At 39.3% G+C, this 24,992-nt stretch overlaps 1 protein-coding gene across 5 annotated transcripts in view; it reads left to right on the top strand.

Annotated features, from left to right (window-relative positions):
• Positions 1 to 2,984: 2,984 nt before the first annotated feature.
• EDC3 (enhancer of mRNA decapping 3) overlaps positions 2,985 to 24,992 on the top strand; it is a 56,815-nt gene continuing 34,807 nt past the window's right edge. Inside the window, exons 1-3 of one of the 5 annotated variants that reach the window (XM_086363792.1) lie at positions 3,163 to 3,302; positions 9,161 to 9,261; positions 24,382 to 24,592. In XM_086363792.1, the coding sequence (XP_086219918.1) occupies positions 24,429 to 24,592 (164 nt within the window). In that variant the 5' untranslated portion in view covers positions 3,163 to 3,302; positions 9,161 to 9,261; positions 24,382 to 24,428. Of the gene's footprint in view, positions 3,008 to 3,162; positions 3,303 to 9,160; positions 9,262 to 24,363; positions 24,593 to 24,992 lie in introns of those variants that run through there. The other 4 variants (XM_086363795.1, XM_086363794.1, XM_086363791.1 and 1 more) reach the window with 4 other exon arrangements.

Below are 24,992 nucleotides of genomic sequence, written 5' to 3'. Positions count from 1 at the left end.
GCTCTGTGCTTTTGTATCATGCTCATCTGTAATTCTTTGTTTTTCCTTCTAGAATGTAAGCACCTTGAAAGCAGTGCTTTATTCCTATCCCAGTACCTAGCACAGTGCAGGACACTTAGTAGGCAGCTCCTCTACAAATGTTTACTGAACCAATCAAAGAACTATGGAATGAAAATTTTATTTATATTTTTAAATTTATTTTAATTTTACTTTTGGTTGTGCTGGGTCCTCATGGCTGTGTGTGGGCTTTCTCTGTTGTGGCAAGTAGGGGCTACTCTTTAGCGGCAGTGCGTGGGCTTCTCTTGCGTGGGCTTCTCTTGCTGTGGAGCATGAGGCTCTACAATGTGGGCTCAGTAGTTGTGGTGCATGGGCTTAGTCGTCCCACAGCGTGTAGAATCTTCCCAGACCTGGAGTCATTTAAGCCCTTATCTCCTGAATTGGCAGGCTGATTCTTAACCACTGGACCACCAGGAAAGTCTTTGTACTTAAAAAAAAAATACTGTTTCTCTATGCTATTAATAAGCAATTTTATATGCTATCAATTGCTATAAGATAGAGGAGTTCTGAAATCAATTTCTAGCATTGTTTTTGCAGATGATAATCCTCAAATGGGTATAACCATAAAAAGTGCCTCTGTTGTAATCAGCCTGGATTCCTCCTCTTCCAAACTCTATGTAACTTTTTCTGGATGCCAAAATGTTGTCCTGGGATGGTAATGCCTACTGCCACTCTCAGGCTGCTAAGCACATTCGTGTACTATTTTTTTTTTAATATAGATTTTTCATTTCTTTTGAATAGGAGTGAGAGCACCAGGTGTACAGTTAAATATGTTTCAAATTAAGTTTTCAAAAATTATCATTAGTGACACATGGATCTTAATATATTTGATGAATTTCTATTGTTATTATTGATGTCCAAATTGTCCTACTTTTGACCAATGGGAGCCTCTTCAAGTTGGCATTGAGTTATTTTAACAAAAATGTAGTAGTCTTTGATAGCTTCTTTGCTATCTTGTACAACAGTATGTTTCAGGCACATCATGTGTATTTCTTGTCCCAATTAGCGTTCAGTTTTAACACACTGAGTCAGTCTGTATATATGGTGGTTGTAGCAAGGACAAGGAGTTTGGAAGGACTTTATAGCATGACTCCCTGGCTTCCCTAACTCTATAAGATGCTGATCTTTAATCTGAATTTTTTGTGCAATTAATGAACATCCCCAATTCTGCTGAGAAAAGATACCATTTGTGTAAAACTGTGTGAAACAATGATTCTCCATTCCAATTCTGAATGTATTTGCCATTCTCTGTAGATCAAAGGAGAAACTCAATAATTCTTAAAAGCTTTAAGAAACTTAAAAGTCTGGGTGATTGATCTTTCCATGAGGTCAAAGTTCCAAAACAATACAGCAGAATTCTCTAAGCAGAGCAATTCATTTAGTAGAATTAAGGCAGTTGTTGATCTTTTCCAAAGTTTAGTGGCTGATAAACTCAGATCTGACTAGAGACTCCCAGTTTGAACTCCAGGGAAAGTCTATACAGAGGATCTCTGGACAATCCTTTCATTCATTCAATACACACTTATTTCAGCACCTACTATTTGGCAGGCACTGTGCAAGGTGATTGGAGAAGGCAATGGCAACCCACTCCAGTACTCCTGCCTGGAAAATCCCATGGACGGAGGAGCCTGGTAGGCTGCAGTCCATGGGGTCGCTAAGAGTCGGACACGACTGAGCGACTTCACTTTCACTTTTCACTTTCATGCATTGGAGAAGGAAATGGCAACCCACTCCAGTGCTCTTGCCTGGAGAATCCCAGGGACAGCAGAGCTTGGTGGGCTGCCGTCTATGGGGTCCCACAGAGTCGGACACGACTGAAGCGACTTAGCAGCAGCAGTGCAAGGTGATGGGGATGCAAGAGTAGGCATAATATCCAACTGACCTCTGGGGTTACAGCAGTGTTTGCTACAGAAAACAAGACGAAAGTTTGATTCTCCTGTGCGTTTAAAAAATAATTTGGAGTGGATTATACTGAAGCGACGTAGCACACGTGCATAGAACCATAACCAAAGGGAGGCACAAGAAAATTAACAAACTTTTGGGTGTGTGTATGTGGAATATCAATCATGGTCAGCAAATCTCATTAATTTCACAGTAACTGTTAGCTATTATTTCCAGAGAGGTACAGCTCCTTTGTAAAATGATAATAATAATTAAAAAGAAAAGGTAGAGCAAAGACTCAACTCTGAGTCTGATACACCAGGGGTTCCCAAACTTTGGTTTGCTAAGAATTGACTGGAAGAAACCTTTAAAATAACAGATGCCATGGACTCTCCAGACCTACTAAAACAAAATCTTCAGTGTCGGAGGAAGGAAAGGGACAGTTCTTGAAAACAGAAAAAAATTTAAAGTTCTTCGACTTATTTTGCACAGCCAAATTTGGAACCCCTGCCCTCCTCTATGCTGCCTGCTCAAGCAGTGGTTCCTAAACCAGGTGTCAGGCTTCAAGACGACCTTGCCAACTATAAACTTCCTCATTACATTCAGTCTTGATCCTAAACGGCTGCTTTTTTCAAAATCAAGGCGACCGAGACTCTAAAATGCCACAGGAAGGAGAGTGGCACTTTCCCATGTACTGAGTACTAGGGATGGGAGTGGGGAAAGGTATTCAAGCACAGATTGACTGACACTAAGCCCAAAACGAGCTGAAGCTGATAAACTTTGAAGATCAACCACGAAGACCACGAAGGGAATATTTTTTTCCTTTAATCCGTCACGGGGGCCTACTAATTGCATCCCACAGCTGCAACTGATCGAGAATAGGGGCCATGAGAACAGAGGCAGTCTCCTAGCCAAAGTCTTCGGCTCTGGGTCGGCGATTAGCATAAGAGGAACTGGAAGGAAAGTCGGAGCTTTCCATCAGTACTACGAGAGGGAAGAGAACTCCCCAGCAACCGAGCCTGGGACGGAGGCAGGACTCCAACTCGAACCCAGACTCCACCCGATATAGGTAGCCGGGGCACAGGGAACCAGGCCCAGCAGGCGCGGTTCTGGAAGGCCACAAAGCTGGTCCCAGTAGTTAATGTTTCCAAATTCTCAAATTTCCCGGGCGTCCCGCCCCCGGGTTCTGAAGCGTCGCGCCGGAAGTGACCTCACGACGGTGGCGTGGAGACGCAAGGCGCTTCCGGCGGCGGCCGCGGCTGTGGGGGTGGGTGTGAAGAAGACCCTTAGTCTCAGGGTCTTGCGGTGCTTCGGGGCAGGCTTGGTGTGGTGAACCGAGGAGGCGTAGGCTCGGTGGCGTAGAGGTAGGCGCGACGGGGGGGCGGGTGGCTGGTGGGCGCTCGTGGCAGGGGTCTTCCGGGGTTGCCGGAGAGTTTGCTTTTAGGCTTCGTGCTTCCAGGCCTTGCAGACTTCTAGAGCGGTGGGTTCGAGATGGGGGCTGCTTCGGGTGCGCGGGGACCCATTACTAGGACTTGCCTCCGGGGTATGGTTTGAGGTGGAGGTCGAGGGAACGGGACTCTCAGCAGTCGAGGAATTGTGGGAGGTGTGAGGCATTAGCGGCCTAGGCTCTTAGTTTAGCTTCGTTAATGGCTCCTGCAGCCCACCCCCTCATTGCTCCCTGCGTGTTTCCTTTTGCACAGTGGAGAACGGTGGCAGGGAAGAACGCGAGTACCACATCCATGACAGATAGCGGGGGTGGGGGAGGGGGGCGGGCGGAGATGAACTGGAGTCTGAGAGGAGAGGGTGGCTGAGAAATTAGTGATAACTGGCAGGGGGCAGCTTCTGCTATTCCTGGAGACTTACGTCCCCTTGATTCTTTACTGTTGTTAGTGTAAGTCTTAGTTTCTTATTATCAGTACTCTTTGTGTGATATTGGTTGAATTGATCAGTAATTGACTTGTTGAATGGTTCAAGTGTTTTGGTGTGGGGGAGGCATAGTCCTCACCTGCTTGGCCAGTTGGTTGTCAACAAACCTCCCAATTTCAGAGGTAGAAGGAGTCCAAACAGCCCTCTCCTGCCGTTACAGATGTGGATCTCGAGACCCAGATTGGTTTTTGTTCTCTTTCCTAGCCACAGACTGAACTGATTTCAGTTTGCGCTGTCAAATAAAGGTCGTAATCCCATCAAAACTTAAGTGACTGCCTCTGAGCAGGTCACTGTTTCAACTGGAAACCTCAGATAGATTCTAGTCTTTTATTTATGAATGGAAGATTAAGTGTACTGAGCACAGAATTCCTATTTTTTGGTTTCTCTGTATGAATTGGAAATGGTTACAAAAAACATAACTCTTTGAGTACTAAGAATCTTTTGTTGAAGCCTTCTTGAGGACTGTGGGACTAATAGAGTGTCTCTAACTTTTTTGACCTATGACCCACAGTTAATGTATTTTGCATGCTGACTCTTTGTGACCCCTGCATGCGTAGAGTGTGTACACAGGAAATAAAATTTTGCCTTCTGTGTATGTGGTACCCTCTGACATTTTCTATTTCATTGAAAGAAAAAAAAAAGTTGATTGTAACTCACTAAACTGATTCTGACCTGTAATGGGTCTGACTGCTAAAGACCTGTAGTTTGAAAAACGTTGGACTAGAAAATGTTTAAGATTCTTGAGAGTCCAAGATTCGTAAGTAATGCAAGATGGAAGATACGGCATTTATCTGTTATCAACTACAACAGGACACGACGTCCATATTAGTATCCGAAAGGAGTACAATATCTGTAATGATAATGTGTCCGAATTTTGGCAAGGCATTTGAGTCTTTTCTGGTGACCTGGTGGGTGAGATGGGGTGGGAGATTTGCCCTATTGTGGTTAAATTAGGTGACGTCATGACTTTGGGCATCTGTGTGTAGGAATTTGTTTATGGATACAATTACAGCTGGGAATTTGGTGATCGATATTGAGGCTCTGTCACTTTTTTATATGCAGTATGTATTTGAAGCCTTATCTGAAGAGTGTTCTTATCAAATTTGTTGCCTAATGAAGTGAAGAGAGTATCATCTGGTTAATCTCAATATTTGCCCAGTGTAGTTTAATGAAATGGAAGGGTCATCTTAAATTTAAGTAATTTAAACATTTAATTGAAAATGGTTTAGTATGTAATTTCTGTTAGGTTGTAAATATTGACTTTTGAAAAATAAATACAAAGTTTTCTAAATCTAATAGTAATTTGACGCTTTAAAAGTATATAGATAACCTTTTATATATATAAAAGCCCTCGAAGATATGGCTGTGTATAAATGGTGTATTACGTTACCTGATTTTCAGATGTTAAGCCAGTCTTGTGTTCCTAGAATGGATTCTGTTGAATCTTGGTGTATTCTACTTTCTGTATATTACTGAATTCAATTTGCTGATATTAAAAATTTTTGTGAGGAATATTCGTCTGAGGTTTCCTTTTCTTGTGATGTCTTTGGACTGGACTCAGTATCAAGAGTAAAATTACCCTCATAATATGAGTCGGAAAATGTTATTCTGCTGTTTTCTGAAAGAATTTATGTAGAATTGGTAATTATTTCTTTCTTTACGTTTGATAGAGTTTACCAGCAAAGTCCTCTGGGCCTGGGCTTTTCTTTGTGGGAAGGTTTTAAAACTACTTATTCAATTTCTTTACTTGGTGTAGGTCTGTCTGGATTTTTTTAAATTTTTTGAGTCAGTTTTGGTAATTTTATCCTTCTTGGAATTTGTCCATTTCTTATTTTTCTTCTTGAACTTGTATGCACCCCACAGAATTGTATCCTAAAACAGGAGTCAGCATACTTTTTCTGTAAAGGGCTTGCTGGTAGGCTTTGTGGGCCGTGCGGTCCCCGTTAGTACTACTCAGGTCTCTCATTGACGTGCAGAAACAGCCCCAGACTGTAAGCAGAGAGCTGTACGAGGTTCTGTTCCAGTACTGCTTTGGTAGTAGTGGGCCAGATTTGGTACATGGGTGTAGTTTTCTGACTCCAGTTTTAAAGTAATACATTTTATGGTTGAAAGTCTTTATTTGATACCTGGGCAGATCAGCTTTATGATAGAGTAGGGTGGAAGTTGATTCCCTTGCTTGCATGTCTTTGTGTACTCCTAAAGATGTGTGTATTCCACTTTGAAGATTGAGACTTCATTTCCAAGATGTTGTAGAGGTAATTTAGGCATTTTTGTAGTTTTGTTCAGGTGAGACGGAAGGTGACCCTCATGGTATAATTTTCTAGGGCCATGACTTGAATCCCCTATTTGGCCAGTATTCCTTCTGTGAAAAGGAGGTGTTTGTAGGACTTCCCTAGTGACCCAGTGGTTAAGACTCTGCTCTTCCACTGCAGGGGGCATGGGTTTGATCCCTGGTCAGGGAACAAAAATCCTGCAAACTACACCAAAAAAAAAAAGAGAGAGAGACATTTGAAATAAAATTTGGTATATGGTAAAAATTATATAGATTATCTCATTTAATCTTCACAATGGTTCTATGAGATCATTTAATTGGTATGCAGTTGACTCTTGAACAATTGGGGGCCAGGGCCTCCAACTGTCTGCAAAACTGAAAATCTGAGAATAACTTATAGTCGGCCCTCCTTATACATGGTTCTTCTGTATCTGCGGTTCTGCATCTCACATTCAGGCAACTGCCCATCATGTAGTACTGTTGTATTTGGTGAAGGAAATAGGTGTTTTGAGTGGACCTGTACCATTCAAGCCCATGTTGTTCGAGGGTCAACTCTACTTCCCATTTTATAATTGAGACAGTTGAGACTCAGATTAGGATAATTTGCTCATAATTCTGGCCTTTAATGTGTGACTTCAGAAGTCCATGGCTTTTTCACTATGCTGCCTTTTGTGGAAGATAGGGACTTAGTACTAGGATTATACTAGTAGATGTTTTCTTTCAAGATCTCTGTCATTTCCAAGCTTTTGATTCTATAGACACGTTTCTACATAGATATCTAGTTTTTCAGAAATCCATAACTAACCACTTATCCATAATTGTCGATTTAATTGTCCTTAGCAGATCAAAGGATTGGATCTGAATGCTGAAGAGTTCTGTCAGATGTGGATGAGATGAAAGTTTGTAGCTCTGTAATCAGCTGATTGCTTTTGAATCATTTCTGACAACTACTTTAATTGCATGATGAGTGGAAGACCATTTCGGTCTACCTGACTTTGTTATCTAAAGGCTTCTTACAAGAAAAGTGATTCGGTAGTGTCTCATAGTGCGACATTTGGTAGTCTGGAAATCCTAATAGCGTTTGAGCAGGATCAGCCTGTGTCTAGTGTGCTCAGTTGCTCAGTCGTGCCCAACTCATTGCGACCCATGGACTGTCGCCTGCCAGGCTCCTCTCTCCATGGAATTTTCCAGGCAAGAATACTGGACTGGGTTGCTGTTTCCTCCTCCAGGTGATCTTCCTAACCCAGGGATTGAACCTGTGTTTACTGCTTCGTAATATGCCCAGCATAAATGGGTACATTTGTCCACTACAAAGGCATATACAAAACTGTTTAATTCTCTATTCATAATGGCCCCCAAACTGGAAATAGTCCGTCTATCAGGAGCAGGATGGATAAATACCTTGAGGCATAGTTATGTAATGGAATACTATATAGCCACGAGAAAGAATGAACTGCTGCTACATGCAACAAGGTGAGTCTCCCAGATGTAACATGGAGCAAAAGAAGCCAACGCTTTGAGAGAACTTTTATGATTCCATTTATATGAAGTTCAAAAACAGGTAAATGACTCTTTTGTGATAGATATCAGAATAATGGCTACCTTTGTGGGAGCACAGTGGAACCTTCTGGGGTGTCCAAAATACTGTGTCTTGATTTGGGTGTGTTCTCCCTTAGTGTGTTCATCTGATTAGAAATCCATATGTTGGCACTCCACTTGTTTTAGATTTACTGTTTTCAGTTAATAAAGAAATTTTCTTTAAAACTATTAAAAATCCTACTTATTAGTTATTATTGACATAATATAAACTTGTATGTGTAGTGAGTGTCTTAAACATATATGTTGAATGGAGAAATAGAAGTCTTCTCCCATCTGATTGATTTCTGGCATTTCTAAAATTCCAGTTACAGCTTTTCGTTTTGCATCAATCTAAAGTAAGCATCAGAGTAGGATTATGGTGGAGTATAAATGATAGGAAAGGAACCTCATAATTTTGTGGCTTTAAGTAGACAAAGGTCAATCAGGAACGGGAAAATAAGCATAAAATCATGGGTGTTTTGTGCCTTTTTCTGTCATCAGTGTCATGGAAATTGTGTTGCATTGGAAATTCATTTGATTTCTTAAATTCCTTGAGATAAATTGATAATTGTTGCAACTCAGTGAGGGGTATGTGGGGTTCATTATACTGGTCTGTCTACCTTTGTATATGTTTGAAATACTCTGTAGTAAAAAAAAAAAAAAATTATGGATGAGCCTGCTGATGCAGTGTTTCTTTTATTGTCTGTTCTGTCAGCATAGTTTTGTGATACTTGCTCAGTTAAATAGAGAACTACCGGAGTTTGTCTTTACGTTTTTGTGTTTCTACTGAGACAGTCCTCTTTTTTTTTTTTAACTGAAGGAGTGCTTTTTATGCTCCTTTAAATATATTTCTACTGTTTTTTTTTTTTAGACTTATGTTTTATGTAGATATATTTCTGAAATTAATATTTGAAAACTGTTTAAAATGCTGTTCTATTTCTTTTTTTTGTGGAACAGCTAAGCCAGTGTTTCATTTTATGCTTAATATTGTATGTTATTGTTGTTTAGTTGCTAAGTTGTGTCTGACTATTTGCGACCCCATGGACTGTATCCTCTCAGGCTCCTCTGTCCATGGGATTTCCCAGGCAAGAATAGTGAGTTGCCATTTCCTTCTCCAGGGGATCTTACTGACATAGGGGTCAACCTCGGGTCTGGTGCATTGGCAGGTGGATTCTTGACCGCTAAGCACCAGGGAAGGCCCTATGTCACCTGCTGCTTGCTGACTTCCTTTTGTGTGTAGAACAGTGTTAGGTTTCATATCTTACATAGAATTTCACATAGAATACGCTTACGGATATTGTGTTTTTGGAACCATTTCCAAGGAGAGCTAAGGCATTTAGATATAGATATTTAGATAACTCTAGATTTTGAGTGATTAACTTCTGTCAGGTTTATTATGTCTCCTTTGATTGAATTAATATTTACTGAGTTCCTTTTCCATTCTAGGCAATCTTATTGTCTGAACAAAACAGACAAGGTCCCTTGCCCTCCTGGAGCTTCCATTCTATTGGGGTGACACATACAATATAAATAAGATAATTCATATGGTGAGTCATTTTGAAATTATAACAGAAAGTGTTGGAGAGTGATAGAGAGTTTAGCCACATTAAATTGGGTAGCCAGGGAAGGCCTCTTTGGTGTGGTGACATTTTCGAAGGCAACTGAAAGACGAGATAGAACTAGCCATTCATGTAACTGGGGAAAGAGTGTTCTGAAAATACCTGGTGCAGAATTTTGCAGGGAACAAGCTTGATGTATTTAAGGAACAGTGATAAGGTCAATTTGTCTGGAGAACAGGGAAAAGGAGTGGTGAGAGATGAAGTTGTCTATGAAAGTGAAGTCGCTCAGTCGTGTCCAACTTTTTGCGACCCCATGGACTGTAGCCTACGAGGCTTCTCCGTCCATGGGATTTTCCAGGCAAGAGTACTGGAGTGGGGTGCCATTTCCTTCTCCAGGGGATCTTCCCCACCCAGGATCGAACCCAGGTCTCCTGCATTGTAGGCAGACGCTTTACTATCTGAGCCACCAGGGAATTTGTCTGTAGAGGTTAGTAGAAATGAGATTGTGTAGGGCTTGCAGTCTATGGAAAGGAAGTTAAGCAGAATCATGACAACTGATTTACCTTTTAAAATTTGCTCTGGCTGCAGTGTAGAGAAAGAATTAGAGGGGCAGAAGTTGAAGCAGAGATATAACAGGGGACTGCTGCAATTATGAGATGATAGTGACTTAGAGTAGGTAAGTAGCAGTGGAGATGGAGAGAGATGGACTTATCTTTGAAGTAGTGACAATAGGACTTATTGATGAATGTATGGGACGAAGGACAAAGAAAGGAATCAAGAAGACTCCTGACTTTTTTTCCCCTTTGTATAAGCAGTATAGTATATGTTGATGCCATTTATTGAGATGGGAAAAGCTTGAGGCTCAGTCACTAAGTTGTGTCCAACTTTTTGTGACACGCCCCCCCCCCGCCCCGCCCCGCCCAAAGATTGTTAGCCAGCCAGGCTCCTCTCTCCATGGGTTTTTTCCAGGCAAGAATACTGGAGTGGGTAACCATTTCCTCCTCCAAGGGCTCTTCCCAACCCAGGGATCTAACCCACATGTTCTGCCTTGGCAGGTGGATTCTTTACTTCTGAGCCACCTGAAAAGCAGTGAAAAAAGCTTGGGAAGGAACAAATTGGGGGATGTTGAGTGTTAGGCTAAAGAAATTAAAAATTTGGTTTTGGACATTTATGAGATGCCTAATAGAAATCTTTGCCGGCATTATCCAGTGTGTGAGTTTTCGTCTTTATGTTTTATGGAAAACCTTTCTGGGAAATTAACCTCTTCTTATTGAAGGAATGACTAAATATTCTGTGTCATACTATACAGGTTATGTTGGCTGCATGTAGTTTCCCTCCTTTTTTAAAAAAATTAAGATATACCTTGCATACAGTAATAATGCACAAATGTTAAATGCCCAATTCAGTAAAATTTGCTAGCTGTGTATAATCTTGTGACTACTGCATCAGTAAAAACAAAGAACATTTTCATTACCCCACAAGTCCCTCTGCCTCTTTCTAGTCAATTTTCTGACCTATAGGTGGAAGACTTCTGATTTTTCTCACTATAGTTACTCTTGTAGAAATTCTTATAAATAGACTCATATAAATGTATCTGTGTGACTTTCAGTTTTTGAGTATCATCTACCTTGTATTAGTCGAGTAAGTAGTTTGTTCTTTTTTATTGTTAAGTGGTGTTCTGTGGTGTAGTTAATACCATGATTTGTTTCCTCTCTTCTCCTTGTTTCCAATTTTTGACTGTTATAAAGGTACTTTGTACACTTGTGTACAAGTCTTTTTGTTAATATATGTTTTTATTTCTCCTGGGTAAATCCTAGAAAGGAAATTTTGGGTCACAGATATATATTTAATATTATAAGAAACTGCCAACCTCTCTTCCAGAGTGCTTGTATCATTTTACACTATCAGCAGTTAAGAGTTGTTCCAGTGCTTTGCATTATCACAGACATTTGGTGCTTTCATTTTTGATCTATAGTACTGGAAAATCCCATGGATGGAGGAGCCTGGTAGGCTGCAGTCCATGGGGTCGCTAAGAGTCAGACACGACTGAGCGACTTCACTTTCACTTTTCACTTTCATGCATTGGAGAAGGAAATGGCAACCCACTTCAGTGTTCTTGCCTGGAGAGTCCCAGGGACAGAGGAGCCTAGTCGGCTGCCGTCTATGGGGTCACACAGAGTCGGACATGACTAAAGCGACTTAGCAGCAGCAGCAGTGGATATAGTATCTATGGTGGTCTTTTCCCAACCTAACACTTTCAAAAATTGTGGTAAAGTATACATTTTATCATTTTGTATGATGAAGTATACATTTTATCATTTTGTAGGATAAAATGTATACTTTATCATACAAAATGATAAAATGTATCATTTTAACAGTTTTTAAGTGTACAGTTCAGTGGCATTGAGTGCACTCACATTGTCATGCAACCATCACCATCATGAACTTTTTTATCATATCAAACTGAAACTTTGTACCTTTTGAATAGTAGCACTTCATCTCCTGCTCTCCCAGCCCCTGGAAGCCACCATTCTACTTTCTGCCCCTGTGAGGTTGACTGTTCTAGATGCCTCGTGTGAGCGGAATCATACAAGATATGTCCTTCTGTGTCTTATTTCATTTTCACTTAATGTTTTCAAGGTTCATCTATGTTATAACATATATCAGAACCTTCCTTTTTTAAGACTGAATGATACTCTATTTTAATGGAGTGTTTATACATTCATCCATCTTGGACATTTGGGTGTCTTATTGTGTTTCAATTCACATTTCCCTGATAAACTAATGATGTTGAACAGCTTTTCGTATGTTTATTGACTATTTGTATAACTTCTTTTGCCTGCTTTAAAAAACTGATGTTTTTTTTTTATTTATTTGTAAGTATTCCTTATATATTCTGGATCTTATCTGTTGGGAATATTTTCTCCTTAACTGTGGCTTTCCTTTTTTCTTTTCTTGTTTTGGTGTGGTTATAATAGAGGGCAGAAACATCTTTTTACCATCATAAATCTGGGAGTTTTCTTGAAATGCTTGATCCTTGGAGGTAGCCTTCATTGGGATGATGTTGAAATGGGGCTAGATTATATGGAATACCTCCTTAAATTTTTTTTTTTTACAGTACCTTTGTTTTAAATGTATGATTATCTTAACCCATCCAGAGCATGATTTCGTTTGAAAAAAAATTGAAAATGATTTGTTTTGGAAAAAAGATAGTTTTCTACTATGGTATATTGTAATCAAACCTAGGTGGTTTTACCTTTTGACTGACTGAGGCTTTATCCTGAGAAAATTATTGCTGCATTAACTATAATTGTGAAAAATTGAATTATCTAAATGTCCATTGAGAGAAAAACTGATATGTGAATGCGGTGGAATAGCACATACACGTGGAGAATATGCTAAGAAGCTGCCTTTATGCTCTGATTACAAGTGTGTAAATATCCATTATAACCTCTCTGTTGTAAATTCCCCATCTGTAAAATGGGTTAGTAAAGTAGCTGTCTCATAGGGTTGTCATGAAGATTGAAGGGCCCTAAAGAAGGCCCCTAAAGTTTTAACTCAGTCCTGAGACATAGTAAATGAGCAATAAATACTAGCTGCTGCTATTGCTACACAGTATGATGGTATGTGTGTAAAAGCTGTGGGATTACATGTGTTCCATTCACCTTTTATTTTCTTAAGGGTGATTCCCCCCCCCCCCCCTTTCTGTTACCTATTACTATATTAAATCATTACCAAATTCAGACCATCACCTGTATCAGTCTTGGTCTTGAATCTCAACTTATTCCCTTCTCCATTGCTTCTACCTATTACAGCTTACCACTGTCTCTTAAATAGACTGCTCTAGTTGCCTCCCAGCGTCTTTTTTTTTTAACACCTCTTCCAATTTGTATTCTTTAATGATGATTTTTGATGAGCAGGACTTTTAAATTTTGATGAAATCTAATTCATCAGATTTTTTTCTTTTATGATTAGTACTACTTATTTCTGTTTTGTCTAAGAAATCTTTCTCTACTCTAAGGTCACTTAGGTGTTCTGTTCCCCACCCCAGTAGCTTTTGTTTTAACTTTTATATTAAAGTGAAAGTGAAGTCGCTCAGTCGTATCCAACACTTTGCAACCCCATGGACTGTAGCCCACCAGGCTCCTCTGTCCATGGTATTCTCCAGGCAAGAATACTGGAGTGGGTTGCCATATCCTCCTCCAGGGGATCTTTCCGACCCAGGGATCGAACCTGTGTCTCTTATGTTTCCTGCATTGGCAGACAGTTATTTACCACTAGTGCCACCTGGGAAGCCCTGCTAAAGTTTCATATAGTAGGATTTTTGTGTGTGTGTGGGGGGGGGGGGTACATTCCCTAGGGTTTTCTACATGCACAGTCAACAATAAAGTTTACAAATAAAAATAACTTTACATCTTCATTTCCAATATTTATGCTTTTTATTTCTTTTTCTTATTGCAGTAGCTAACACCTGTAATATAATGTTGAATAAGAAGCAGAACCGGTGAGAGTATTCTTGCCTTGTCCCAGTCTTCGGGGGAAAGAATTCATTGTTTCACCATTAATATGATGTTATCTATAATTGTTTTATAGATGCCACTGCTCCTTTTTTATATCATGAATGATGTTGAATTTTGTCAGATTATCTTTCTGCATTTGTTGACGTGATCATACATGATTTCTCATTTGCTTTGTTAATGTGGTAGAAGACATTGATTTTTTTTTTTTTTTGACCTTTTTGTTTGAGATAGCTGTAGATCCATATGTATTTATAAGAAAGAATACAGAGAGATTCCATATATCCTGCCTGGTTTTCCGTATTGGTAACATCTTGCAAAACAATAGTATAGTGTCAATACCAGGATATTGACATCATATGGTCAAGATGCAGAATGTTTCCCTAACCACGGGGATCCCTCATGTTGCTCATTTACAGCCATCCCTGTTTTCCTTGTGTCTCTGCCCCTTCTCTCACTCCTGGGAACCACTCTTCTCCTCTCATTTCTATAGCTGTCATTTCAAGAATGTTACACAAATGGAATCATAAGAATGTAACCTTTTGGGGTTGGCTTTTTTCACTTTTGCTCCTACCATGGTTTGTGTTTAACCTTTGACACGTGGAAAGTCATCTAGCCTGTTCCAGTTTGAGGCTATTAGAAGTAAACCTGATATAAACATTCAAGTACAGGTTTTTTTGTGAGTTAAGTCTTCCATTCTCTGAGATAAATGACCAGTCATGCAACTGCTGGGTCATGTGAGTTGCGTGTTTAGGTGTTTTTTTTTTTTTTTTTATAGCCTCCGTTTTGGCTATTTATTTTTGGCTGCAGTGGGTCTTTGTTGCTGTGTGCAGGCTTTCTGTGGTTGTACTGTGCTGGCTTAGGAGTTGTGGAGATGAGCTTAGTTGCCCCACAGCATGTGGAATTTTCCTGGACCAGGCATCAAACTCAGTGTCCCCTGCATTGGCAGGCAGATTCTTAACCTCTGGACCACCAGAGATGTCTGCGTGTTTAGGCTTTTTTTTTTTTTTTAATAAAAAAAATGGCTGCCCCATTTAGTAGTTCCATCAGCAGTGTATGAATATATGAGTATGTATGAATGTATGAGTTATTCAATTTCTCCACATCCTTACTTGTACTTGGTGTTGTCAGTGTTTTTTATTTTAGCTGTTCTAGTGGGCAGTATTCTTGCCTGGAGAATCCCATGGACGGAGGAGCCTGGTAGTCTGCAGTCCATGGGGTTGCAAAGGGTTGGACACAACTGAGCGACTTCACTTTCACTTTTCACTTCCATGCATTGGAGAAGGAAATGGCAACCCACTCCAGTGTTCTTGCCTGGAGAATCCCAGGGATGGGGGAGCCTGGTGGGCTGCCGTCTTTGGGGTTGCACAGAGTCGGACACGACTGAAGCGACTTAGCAGCAGCAGCAGCAGCAGCAGTGGGCATGTAGTGTATCATTGTGGTTTTAGCTTGCATTTCCCTAGTGGTTAATGTAATGATGTTGAACATCTTTTCATGTACTTATTTGCCATCTGTATAGTTCTTTGTTGAAATGTGTTTTGTGTCTTTTGCCCACTATGGATTGGATTTTTTTTTTCCATCACTGAATTTTAAGAGTTCTTTGTGTATTCTAGATACTGGTCATGAGTCTTTGTCATATATGTGATTTGTAAATATTTTTTTCCAGCCTGTAACTTTTTTTAAAAAGCCTCCTAATAAGGATCCTTTTGCAGAATGAAAGTTTTTAATTTTCAAGAAGTCTGATCAGTTTCTCCTTAATAGGTTGTGCTTTTGGTGTCCAGTCGAAGAATTCATTGCCTCACTCTAGATCTTGAAGGCTTCTCTTACGTTTTTCCTAAAAGTTTTATAGTTTGACATTTTACGTTTAAGTCTATGACCCATTTTGAGTAAATGTGTATATAAATTATGAAACTTAGATCAGGGTTGATTTTCTGCTGATGAATATCCATTACCATTTGTCCTAACAACTGAAGCCAGGTATACAGTATGTGTATTCCTTCACTGGAGATACAAAGCCTGATAAGATTATTGAACTCAGTATCTGTATTGTTTATTTTTAAAAATATTTGTTTTGCTGCTTGATTCATTACAGAAGATTGTATTAATTCTCTTCTATTGACTTTAAAAATTTATTCTTGAATATTTTATATACCTGTTTTATGTTCTATATTATGTTTTGACATAATCAAATTACCTCAATGGAAAATTATAGCAATATATATTATTAGTGAGTTGTACCCTCAGTAATAATATACATTGTTTAGGCATGAATTAACTCTTTTAATGTTTTTGCCTTAATCTTTTATCTGACATTTTTACTGCAGCCCTTTCATTTCTTTTATTTATATAATTTGTTCAACTTAAAAAAATTTTAGAGTTGATTTATAGTGTTGTGTTGATTTTTGCTGTACAGCAAAGTGATTCAGTCACATGTACATTCTTTTTCACTTTCTCTCTGTTACGGTTATCACAGGGCACTGAATATGGTTCCTTTGCTGTACAGTAGGAGCTAGTTGTTTATCTATGCTATATATAATAGTTTGCATCTGCCCATCCTAAATTCCCAGTTCCTCCCTGCCCCACCTGCTCTCCTCCTTGGCAACCACAAGGCTGTTCTCTGTGTCTGTGAGTTTATTTCTGTTTCATAGATATGTTCATTTGTAGCATATTTTAGATTCCACATTCAAGTGATATCACAAGGTATTTGTCTCTCTAACTTATTTTGCTTAGTATGATCATCTCTAGGTCCATTCGTGTAGCTGCAAATGTCATTATTCCATTCTTTTTATGGCTGAGTAACATTCAACTGCATATGAGTAATGTGACACAAACATATATTTAAACATCTTTTTTTTTCTTTTGAAATTTTAATGTAAAAAAGTAGAAACACAGATGGAGCACAAATGTGCATTTTATACCCAAAGATAATATGGATAATTTGGTTATTACCCATAACATTTTAACAAAATAATCAGAAATTTAGTCATTCACATTAGTAATAACATTGAGTCCTTAAAGGAGTTTCTCATACATCATCTCACATTGGGAGATGATGTGTGCAGTGTGCAGATAGGAACAAAAAGCAATCAATAAAGAAAATGTGATAAGTAATCTAATAGTGATAATACTGTTTCTAGGAGATAATATTGGAAGTGCTTTTATAAAAATTTGTTTTTAATTGGAGGATAACTGCTTTACAATGTTGTGTTGGTCTCTGCTGTACAACAGCATAAATCATCTGTTATACATATATCCCCTCCTCTTGAACCTCCTGCCCACCCCCACCCCCACCACCACCCTAAACCTAATTTTTGACAGAATACCAGGTTAAACTCCAAAAATGTCTCCTCCCTCTTGAACATCCCACCACCCCTACCCCGCCTGTTGTGACAGTACCAGGTTAAGCCTTGAAAAGGAACAGAGATCATTCTGTCTGTCTGAGATTGCATCCAAGTACTGCATTTTGGACTCTTTTGTTTCTATGATGGCTGTTCCATTTCTTCTAAGGGATTCTTGCCCACAGTAATAGATATAATGGTCATCTGAGTTAAATTCACCCATTCCAGTCCATTTTAGTTCTCTGATTTCCTAAAATGTTGATGTTTGCTCTTGCCATCTCCTGTTTGACCACTTCCAATGTGCCTTGATTCATGGACCTAACATTCATGACATTGTGCAAGAGGCAGTAATCAAGACCATCCCCAAGAAAAAGAAATGCAAAAGGGCAAAAAAAGGTTGTCTGAGGAAGTCTTATAAATAGCTGAGAAAAGAAGAGAAGCTAAAGGCAAAGGAGAAAAGGAAACATAAACCCATTTGAATACAGCGTTCCAAAGAATAGCAGGAGAGATACAAAAGCCTTCCTCAGTGATCAAAGCAAAGAAATAGAGACAAACAATAGAATGGGAAAGACTAGAGATCTCAAGAAAATTAGAGATACCAAGGGACTTTTCATGCAAAGATGGGCACAATAAAGACAGAAATTGTATGGACCTAACAGAAGCAGAAGATATTCAGAAGAGGTGGCAAGAATACCCAGGAGAATTATACAAAAAAGATCTTCATGACCCAGATAACCACAATGGTGTGATCACTCACCTAGAGCCAGACATCCTGGAATGTGAAGTCAAGTGGGCCCTAGGAAGCATCACTACAAACAAAGCTAGTGGAGGTGATGGAATTCCAGTTGAGCTATTTCACATCCTAAAAGATGATGCTGTGGAAGTAGTGCACTCAATATGCCAGCAAGTTTGGAAAACTCAGCAGTGGCTAGAGGACTGGGAAAGGTCAGTTTTCATTCCAATCCCAAAGAAAGGCGGTACCAAAGAATGTTCAAACTACTGCACGATTGCACTCATCTCACATGCTAGCAAAGTAATGCTCAAAATTCTCCAAGCCAGGCTTCAACAGTACGTGAACTGTGAACTTCCAGATGTTCAAGCTGGATTTAGAAAAGGCAAGAGGAACCAGAGATCAAATCACCAATGTCTGTTGGATCATCAAAAAACCAAGAGAGTTCCAGAAAAACTTCTTCTGCTTTATTGACTATGCCAAAGCCTTTGACTGTGTGGATCACAATAAATTGTGGAAAATTCTTAAAGAGATGGGAATACCAGACCACCTGAGCTGCTTTCTGAGAAATCTTAGGAAATATGCAGATCAGGAAGCAACAGTTAGAACTGGACATGGAACAACAGACTGGTTCCAGATTGGGAGAGGAATATGTCAAGGCTGCAATTGCCTGCTTATTTAACTTATATGCAGAGTACATCATGCGAAATGCCAGACTGGATGAAGCAAAAGCTGGAATCAAGATTGCTGGGAGAAATATCAATAACCTCAGATATGCAGATGACACCACCCTTATGGCAGAAAGCGAAGAAGAACTAAAGAGACTTGATAAAAGTGAAAAAGGGGAGTGAAAAAGTTGGCTTAAAACTCAACATTCAGAAAACTTAAGATCATGGCATCTGGTCCCATCACTTCATGGCAAATAGATGGGGAAGCAATGGGAAACAGTGACAGACTTTATTTTCTTGGACTCCAAAATCACTGCAGATGGTGACTGCAGCTATGAGATTGAAAGACGCTTGCTCCTTGGAAGAAAAGTTATGACCAACCTAGACAACATATTAAAAAGCAGAGACATTACTTTGCCAGCAAAGGTCCATCTAGTCAAAGTTGTGGTTTTTCTAGTAGTCATGTATGGATGTGAGAGTTGGACTGTAAAGAAAGCTGAGTGCCGAAGAATTGATGCTTTTGAACTGTGGTGTTGGAGAAGACTCTTGAGGGTCCCTTGGACTACAAGGAGATCCAACCGGTCCATCCTAAAGGAAGTCAGTTCTGAATATTCAACGGAAGGACTGATGCTGAAGCTGAAGCTCCAATACTGTGGCCACCTGATGCAAAGAACTGACTCATTGGAAAAGACCCTGATGCTGGCAAAGACTGAAGATGGGAGGACAAGGGGACAACAGGATGAGATGGCTGGATGGCATCACTGACTCAATGGAAATGAGTTTGAATAAACTCTGGGAGTTGGTGATGGACAGGGAGGCCTGGTGTGCTGCAGTCCATGGGGTTGCAAAGAGTCGGACACGACTGAGCGACTGAATTGAACTGAACCAGGATAAGCTCCCTGTGTTACACAGCAAGTTTCCACTATTTTACATATGGTAGTGTAAATGTTTCACTGCTGCTCTCTCAATTCCCACCATCTCCTTCCCTTCCTGTGTCCACAAGTCTGTTCTCCATGTTTGTGTCTCTGTTCCTGCCCTGCATGTAGGTTCATTAGTACTATTTTTTCTGGATTCCATATCAGTTTAGTTCAGTCGCTCAGTCATGTCTTACTCTTTGCGACCCCATGAACCGCAGCACACCAGACCTCCCTGTCCATCACCAACTCCCGGAGTCCACCCAAACCCATATCCATTGAGACGGTGATGCCATCCAACCCTCTCATCCTCTGTCATCCCCTTTTCTTCCTGCCCTCAGTCTTTCCCAGCATCAGGGTCTTTTCAGACGAGTCAGCTCTTCACATCAGGTGGCCAAAGTATTGGAGTTTCAGCTTCAACATCAGTCCTTCCAATGAATACCCAGGACTGATCTCCTTTAGGATGGACTGGTTGGATCCCCTTGCAGTCCAAGGGACTCTCAAGAGTCTTCTCCAACACCGCAGTTCAAAAGCATCAATTCTTCGGCCCTCAGCTTTCTTTAGAGTCCAACCCTCACACCCATACATGACCACTGGAAAAACCACAACCTTGACTAGACGGACCTTTGTGGACAAAGTAATGTCTCTGCTTTTCAGTATGCTGTCTAGGTTGGTCATAACTTTCCTTCCAAGGAGTAAGCGTCTTTTAATTTCATGGCTGCAGTCACCATCTGCAGTGATTTTGGGACCCAGAAAAATAAAGTCAGCCACTGTTTCCACAGTTTTCCCATCTATTTGCCGTAAGTGATGGCACCGGATGCCATGATCTTAGTTTTCTGAATGTTGAACTTTAAGCCAACTCTTTCACTCTCCTCTTTCATTTTCAGGATTACATATAGATATGTATTAATATAAAATATTTGTTTTTCTCTTTCTGTCTTACTTGACTCTGTAGAATAGGCTCTAGGTTTGTCTACCTCAGTTCAACGGATTCAAATTCGTTCCTTTTAATGGCTGAGTAATATTCCATTGTGTATATGTATCACAACTTCTTTATCCATTCATCTGTTGATGGATCTAGGTTGCTTCCATGTCTTAGCTATTGTAAATAGTGCTGCAGTGAACATTGGGGTACGTGTGTGTTTATGAATTATGGTTTTCTCAGAGTATATACCCATAGTGGGATTGCTGAGTCATATGGTAGTTTTAGTCTTAGTTTTTAAAGAAATCACCATACTGTTCTGTATAGTGGCTGTATTAACTTATGTTTCCACTAACAGTGCAAGAGGGTTCCCTTTTCTCCATATCCTCTCCAGCATTTAATTTTTTGTTAACTTTTAAATGATGGCCATTCTGACTAATGTGAGGTGTTACCTCAGTGTAGTTGTGATTTGCAGTTCTCTAATTAGTGATGTTGAGCATCTTTCCATGTGCCTGTTGGCCATCTCTATTTCTTCTTTGAAGAAATGTCTATTTAGATCTTCTGCCCATTTTTCAATTGGGTTTTTTTTTTTTTTAACTTTTTATTTTGTATTGGGGTATAGTGGACTAACAAACAATGTTGTGATGTCTCTGTTGAACAGCAAAGGGACTCAGCCACACATATACATGTATCCAGTCTTCCCCAAACCCCCCTCCCATCCAGGCTGCCACATAACTTTGTACAGGGTTCCATGTGCTATACAATAGGTCCTTGTTGGTTATCCATTTTAAAATAGCAGTGTACATGCCCATCTCAAACTCCCTAACTATCCCTTCCCCTCATCCTTGCCCTTGGCAATCATAAGCTCGTTCTCAAAGTCTGTGAGTCTGTTTCTGTTTTTAAGTACGTTTATCTGTACCATTTCTTTTCAGATTCCACATATAAGGGCTGTCATACGATATTTCTCCTTCTCTGTGTGACTTACTTCACTCAGTGTGGCACTTTCTAGGGCCATCCTTGTTGCTGCAAACTGCATTATTTTATTTTTTTATGGCTGATTAATATATTGTATTTTTGTACCACATCTTTTTTATCCATTCCTCTGTTGATGGACATTTAGGGTGCTTCCATGTCTTGGCTATTGTAAACAGTGCTGTGACTATTTGGGTGCATGCTGCTTTTCAGATCATGTTTTTCTCCAGTTATATGCCCAGGAGTGGAATTGCAGGGTCATAGAGTAGGTCTATTTTTAGTTTTTTAAGGAACCTCCATACTGTTTTCCATAGTGGCTGTACTAATGAGCATTCCCACCAACAGTATAGGAGGGTTACTGTCTCTCCATACCCTCTCCAGGATTTATTGTTTGTGGATTTTTGGAAGATGACCATTCTGACTGATGTGAAGTGATACTTCTTGTAGTTCTGATTTGCATGTCTCAGTTAGTGATATTGAGTATCTTTTCATGTGCCTGTTGGTTATCTCTCTTTCTTCTTTGGATAAATGTCTATTTGGGTCTTCTGCCCATTTTTTGATTGGGTTGTTTGTTTTTTGTTATTGAGTTGTATGAACTGTCTGTATATTTTGGAAATTAAGCTATTATCAGTCACATCATTTGCAAATATTTTCTCCCAGTTTGTATGTCATCTTTTTGTTTGGTTTATGGTTTCCTTTGCTGTACAAAAGCTTTGATAGGTCCCATGTGTTTATTTTTGCTTTTATTTCTATTGCCTTGAAGACTGACCTAAGAATGTATGATTTATGTCAGAGGATGTTTTGCCTGTGTTCTCTTCTAGAAGTTTTATGGTGTCATGCCTTATGTTTAAGTCTTCAAGCCATTTCGAGTTTATTTTTGTGTACGATGTGAGGGTGTGTTCTAACTTCATTGATTTACATGCGGCTGTCCAACTTTTCCAACACCACTTGCCAAAGAGATTGTTTTTCCCTGTTGTATATTCTTGCCTCCCTTGTCAAAGACTAACCGAGTATAGGCGTGGGTTTTGCTGGGCTGCCTTTTCCCATTGGCCCACAGGTCTGTTTTTGTGCCGGTACCACACTGTTTTGGTTACTGTAGCTTCATCGTATTATCTGAAGTCTGGGAGGTTATGCTTCTTCCTTTATTCTTATTCCTCAGGATTGCTTTGGCAATTTGGGGTCTCTTATGGTTCCATATAAATTTTAGGATTATTTGTTCTAGTTCTGTGAAAAATGTCATGAGTAACTTGATAGGTATCACGTTAAATCTGTAGATTGTTTTGGATAATTATGGCCATTTTAACAATATGAATTCTCTCAGTCTAAGAGCATGGGGTATCTTTCTATTTCTTTGAATCATCTTCAGTTACCTTTATTAGTGTTGTGTAGTTCTCAGCATCTTTCACTTCCTTGCTGAGGTTTACTCCTGTTTTTATTTTTAGTCTCTTTTGATGTGATTTTTAAAAAGGATTGTCTGTTTACGTCCCTTTCTGATATTTCTCTGTTAGTGTAGAGAATGCAGCCAGTTTCTGTATGTTAATTGTGTCTTGTCACCTTGCTGAATTTGTTTTATCAGTTCTGGTAGTTTTTGTCCGTTACCATTTGTTGTTAAAAGCTGCATTACCTCCTTTGAATTACTTTTCCACTTTGTCAAAAATCAGTTAGGCATATTTGTGTGGGTCTATTTCTAGCTTTTTTGTGTTAGTGATTGTGTCTATTTTACACTTGTATCACTTTTGTAATTTGTTTTTCAAGGAATTTCTTTGTTTCATCTGAGTTGTCAAATTTATCTTTTTAATGCCTGTGATGTCTGTTGTTCATTCCTGATATTGACAATATATGTTCTCTGTCTTTTTCTTGGTTAGTCTAGTAGGGATTTATCAGCCTCATTGATATTTTCAAGAGAACAGATTTTTGGTTTTGTGTATCTTTCTTGTTTCTTATTTCATTGATTTCTACTCTTTGGTTCCTTTCTAATACCTTTGGTTAATTTGCTCCTTTTTGCCTAGCTTCTTAAGATGGAAGCTTCAATCATTGGTTTTAAACCTTTCTTCCTTTCTGATATAAGCATTTATATTAGAAAATATAAATATATAAATTTTTTTCTGCATATTTTAATTTTGGGGTTTTTTTTAATTTAAATTTATTTATTTTAATTGGTGGCTAATTACTTTACAATATTGTATTGATTTTGCCATACATCAACATGAATCTGCCACGGGTGTACATGTGTTCCCCATCCTGAACCCCCCTCCCACCTCCCTCCCCGTACCATCCCTCTGGGTCATCCCAGTGCACCAGCCCCAGGCATCCTGTATCCTGCATCGAACCTGGACTGGCGATTTGTTTCTTATATGTTATTATACATGTTACAATGCCATTCTCCCAAATCATCCCACCTTCTCCCTCTCCCAATAAATTTCTTTTCAAACACTTTTTTAAGCACATCCCACACATGTTGGTATGTTCTATTTTCATTTTCCTTGACTTTGGACTATTTTCTAACTGTCCTTTTGATTTCTTCTTTGACTCATTGGTTGTATAGAGGTGTTTTGCTTAATTTACAGTTATTTGGAGAGATTTGAAAAATCTTATTATCAAATTCAAATTTAATTCTGGTTTTGGACAAAAAGTATACTCTGTCAGATTTCAGTCCTTTGAAATGAATTGGTACTAGTTTAAGGCCCAGCATATGTTGGTGAACTGGAAATGAATGTATGTCCCGTAGTTGTTAGGTTTAGTGTTCTGTAATGTCTTCAGTCAACTTTTCAAAAACAAATTTTGTCCAGGATTTTTCAGTATCATTTAAGTGATGTCTGGGTAAATGGCTAGTACATATGGTTGAAAGTACTTAAAAGAACTATATACATAACAATATTGCTTATTCATCAGTATGCTTACTCCTAGTGGGAAAAAAAAAGCTTGATTTTTACTGCTTTATTACCTCAGTTAAGGTTGTGATAGAATATGTGTTATTAAGCAGCACCTATTACATAACCTGATATAATGTTTTCTAAATTTTACTGAAGATTTGTCTGTTTCTCAAGGTACACTGCATGATTCCTTCTCTCCACGGCAATCTCACATCTGAAACATGGCTACAGATTGGCTGGGCAGTATTGTGTCCATCAACTGTGGAGATAGCTTGGGTGTCTATCAGGGAAGAGTGTCAGCAGTGGATCAGGTCAGCCAGACCATTTCTCTCACCCGGCCTTTCCACAATGGAGTGAAGTGCCTTGTGCCAGAAGTCACTTTCAGGTGAGTGTCCTAACTGACTCTTCAAATCCAGTCTGGTGGTCTATGGAGCTTGACCTAGGTCTCATTGCCAGTATTCTCTTGCATAGGACTACTTTTGTCAGGGGAGAGATTTTACAACCTTAGATCTTCTAGTTCTACTGCTGTTTCAGCAGAGACTTTGTGTAGTAACTAGCTTTCAGCTGATGATTCAGGGTTTGTGAAACATTTTTCTTATCTCTGTCAGACATGCAATATTATATTTAAATGTGTCAAATTTAGAATCATCTTTCTGTTTTCTTCTACGGTTTCAGATTTCCTTTCTCAGTTTTGTATTATTTGTTCTTTCTTATATGTGAGGCCTTTATTGATTCCCCACCCCCCCACACCCTGTCCCCCCACATAACTATCTCTCTTTGTAGAT

The sequence above is a fragment of the Bos grunniens genome, chromosome 21 (genome assembly GCF_055505025.1).
Source record: "Bos grunniens cultivar Pamir isolate PY7600 chromosome 21, Bosgru_T2T1.0, whole genome shotgun sequence".
NCBI lineage: Eukaryota > Metazoa > Chordata > Mammalia > Artiodactyla > Bovidae > Bos > Bos grunniens.
Note: the sequence above shows the minus strand (reverse complement) of the source record. Positions and strands in the feature narration are given on the sequence as shown.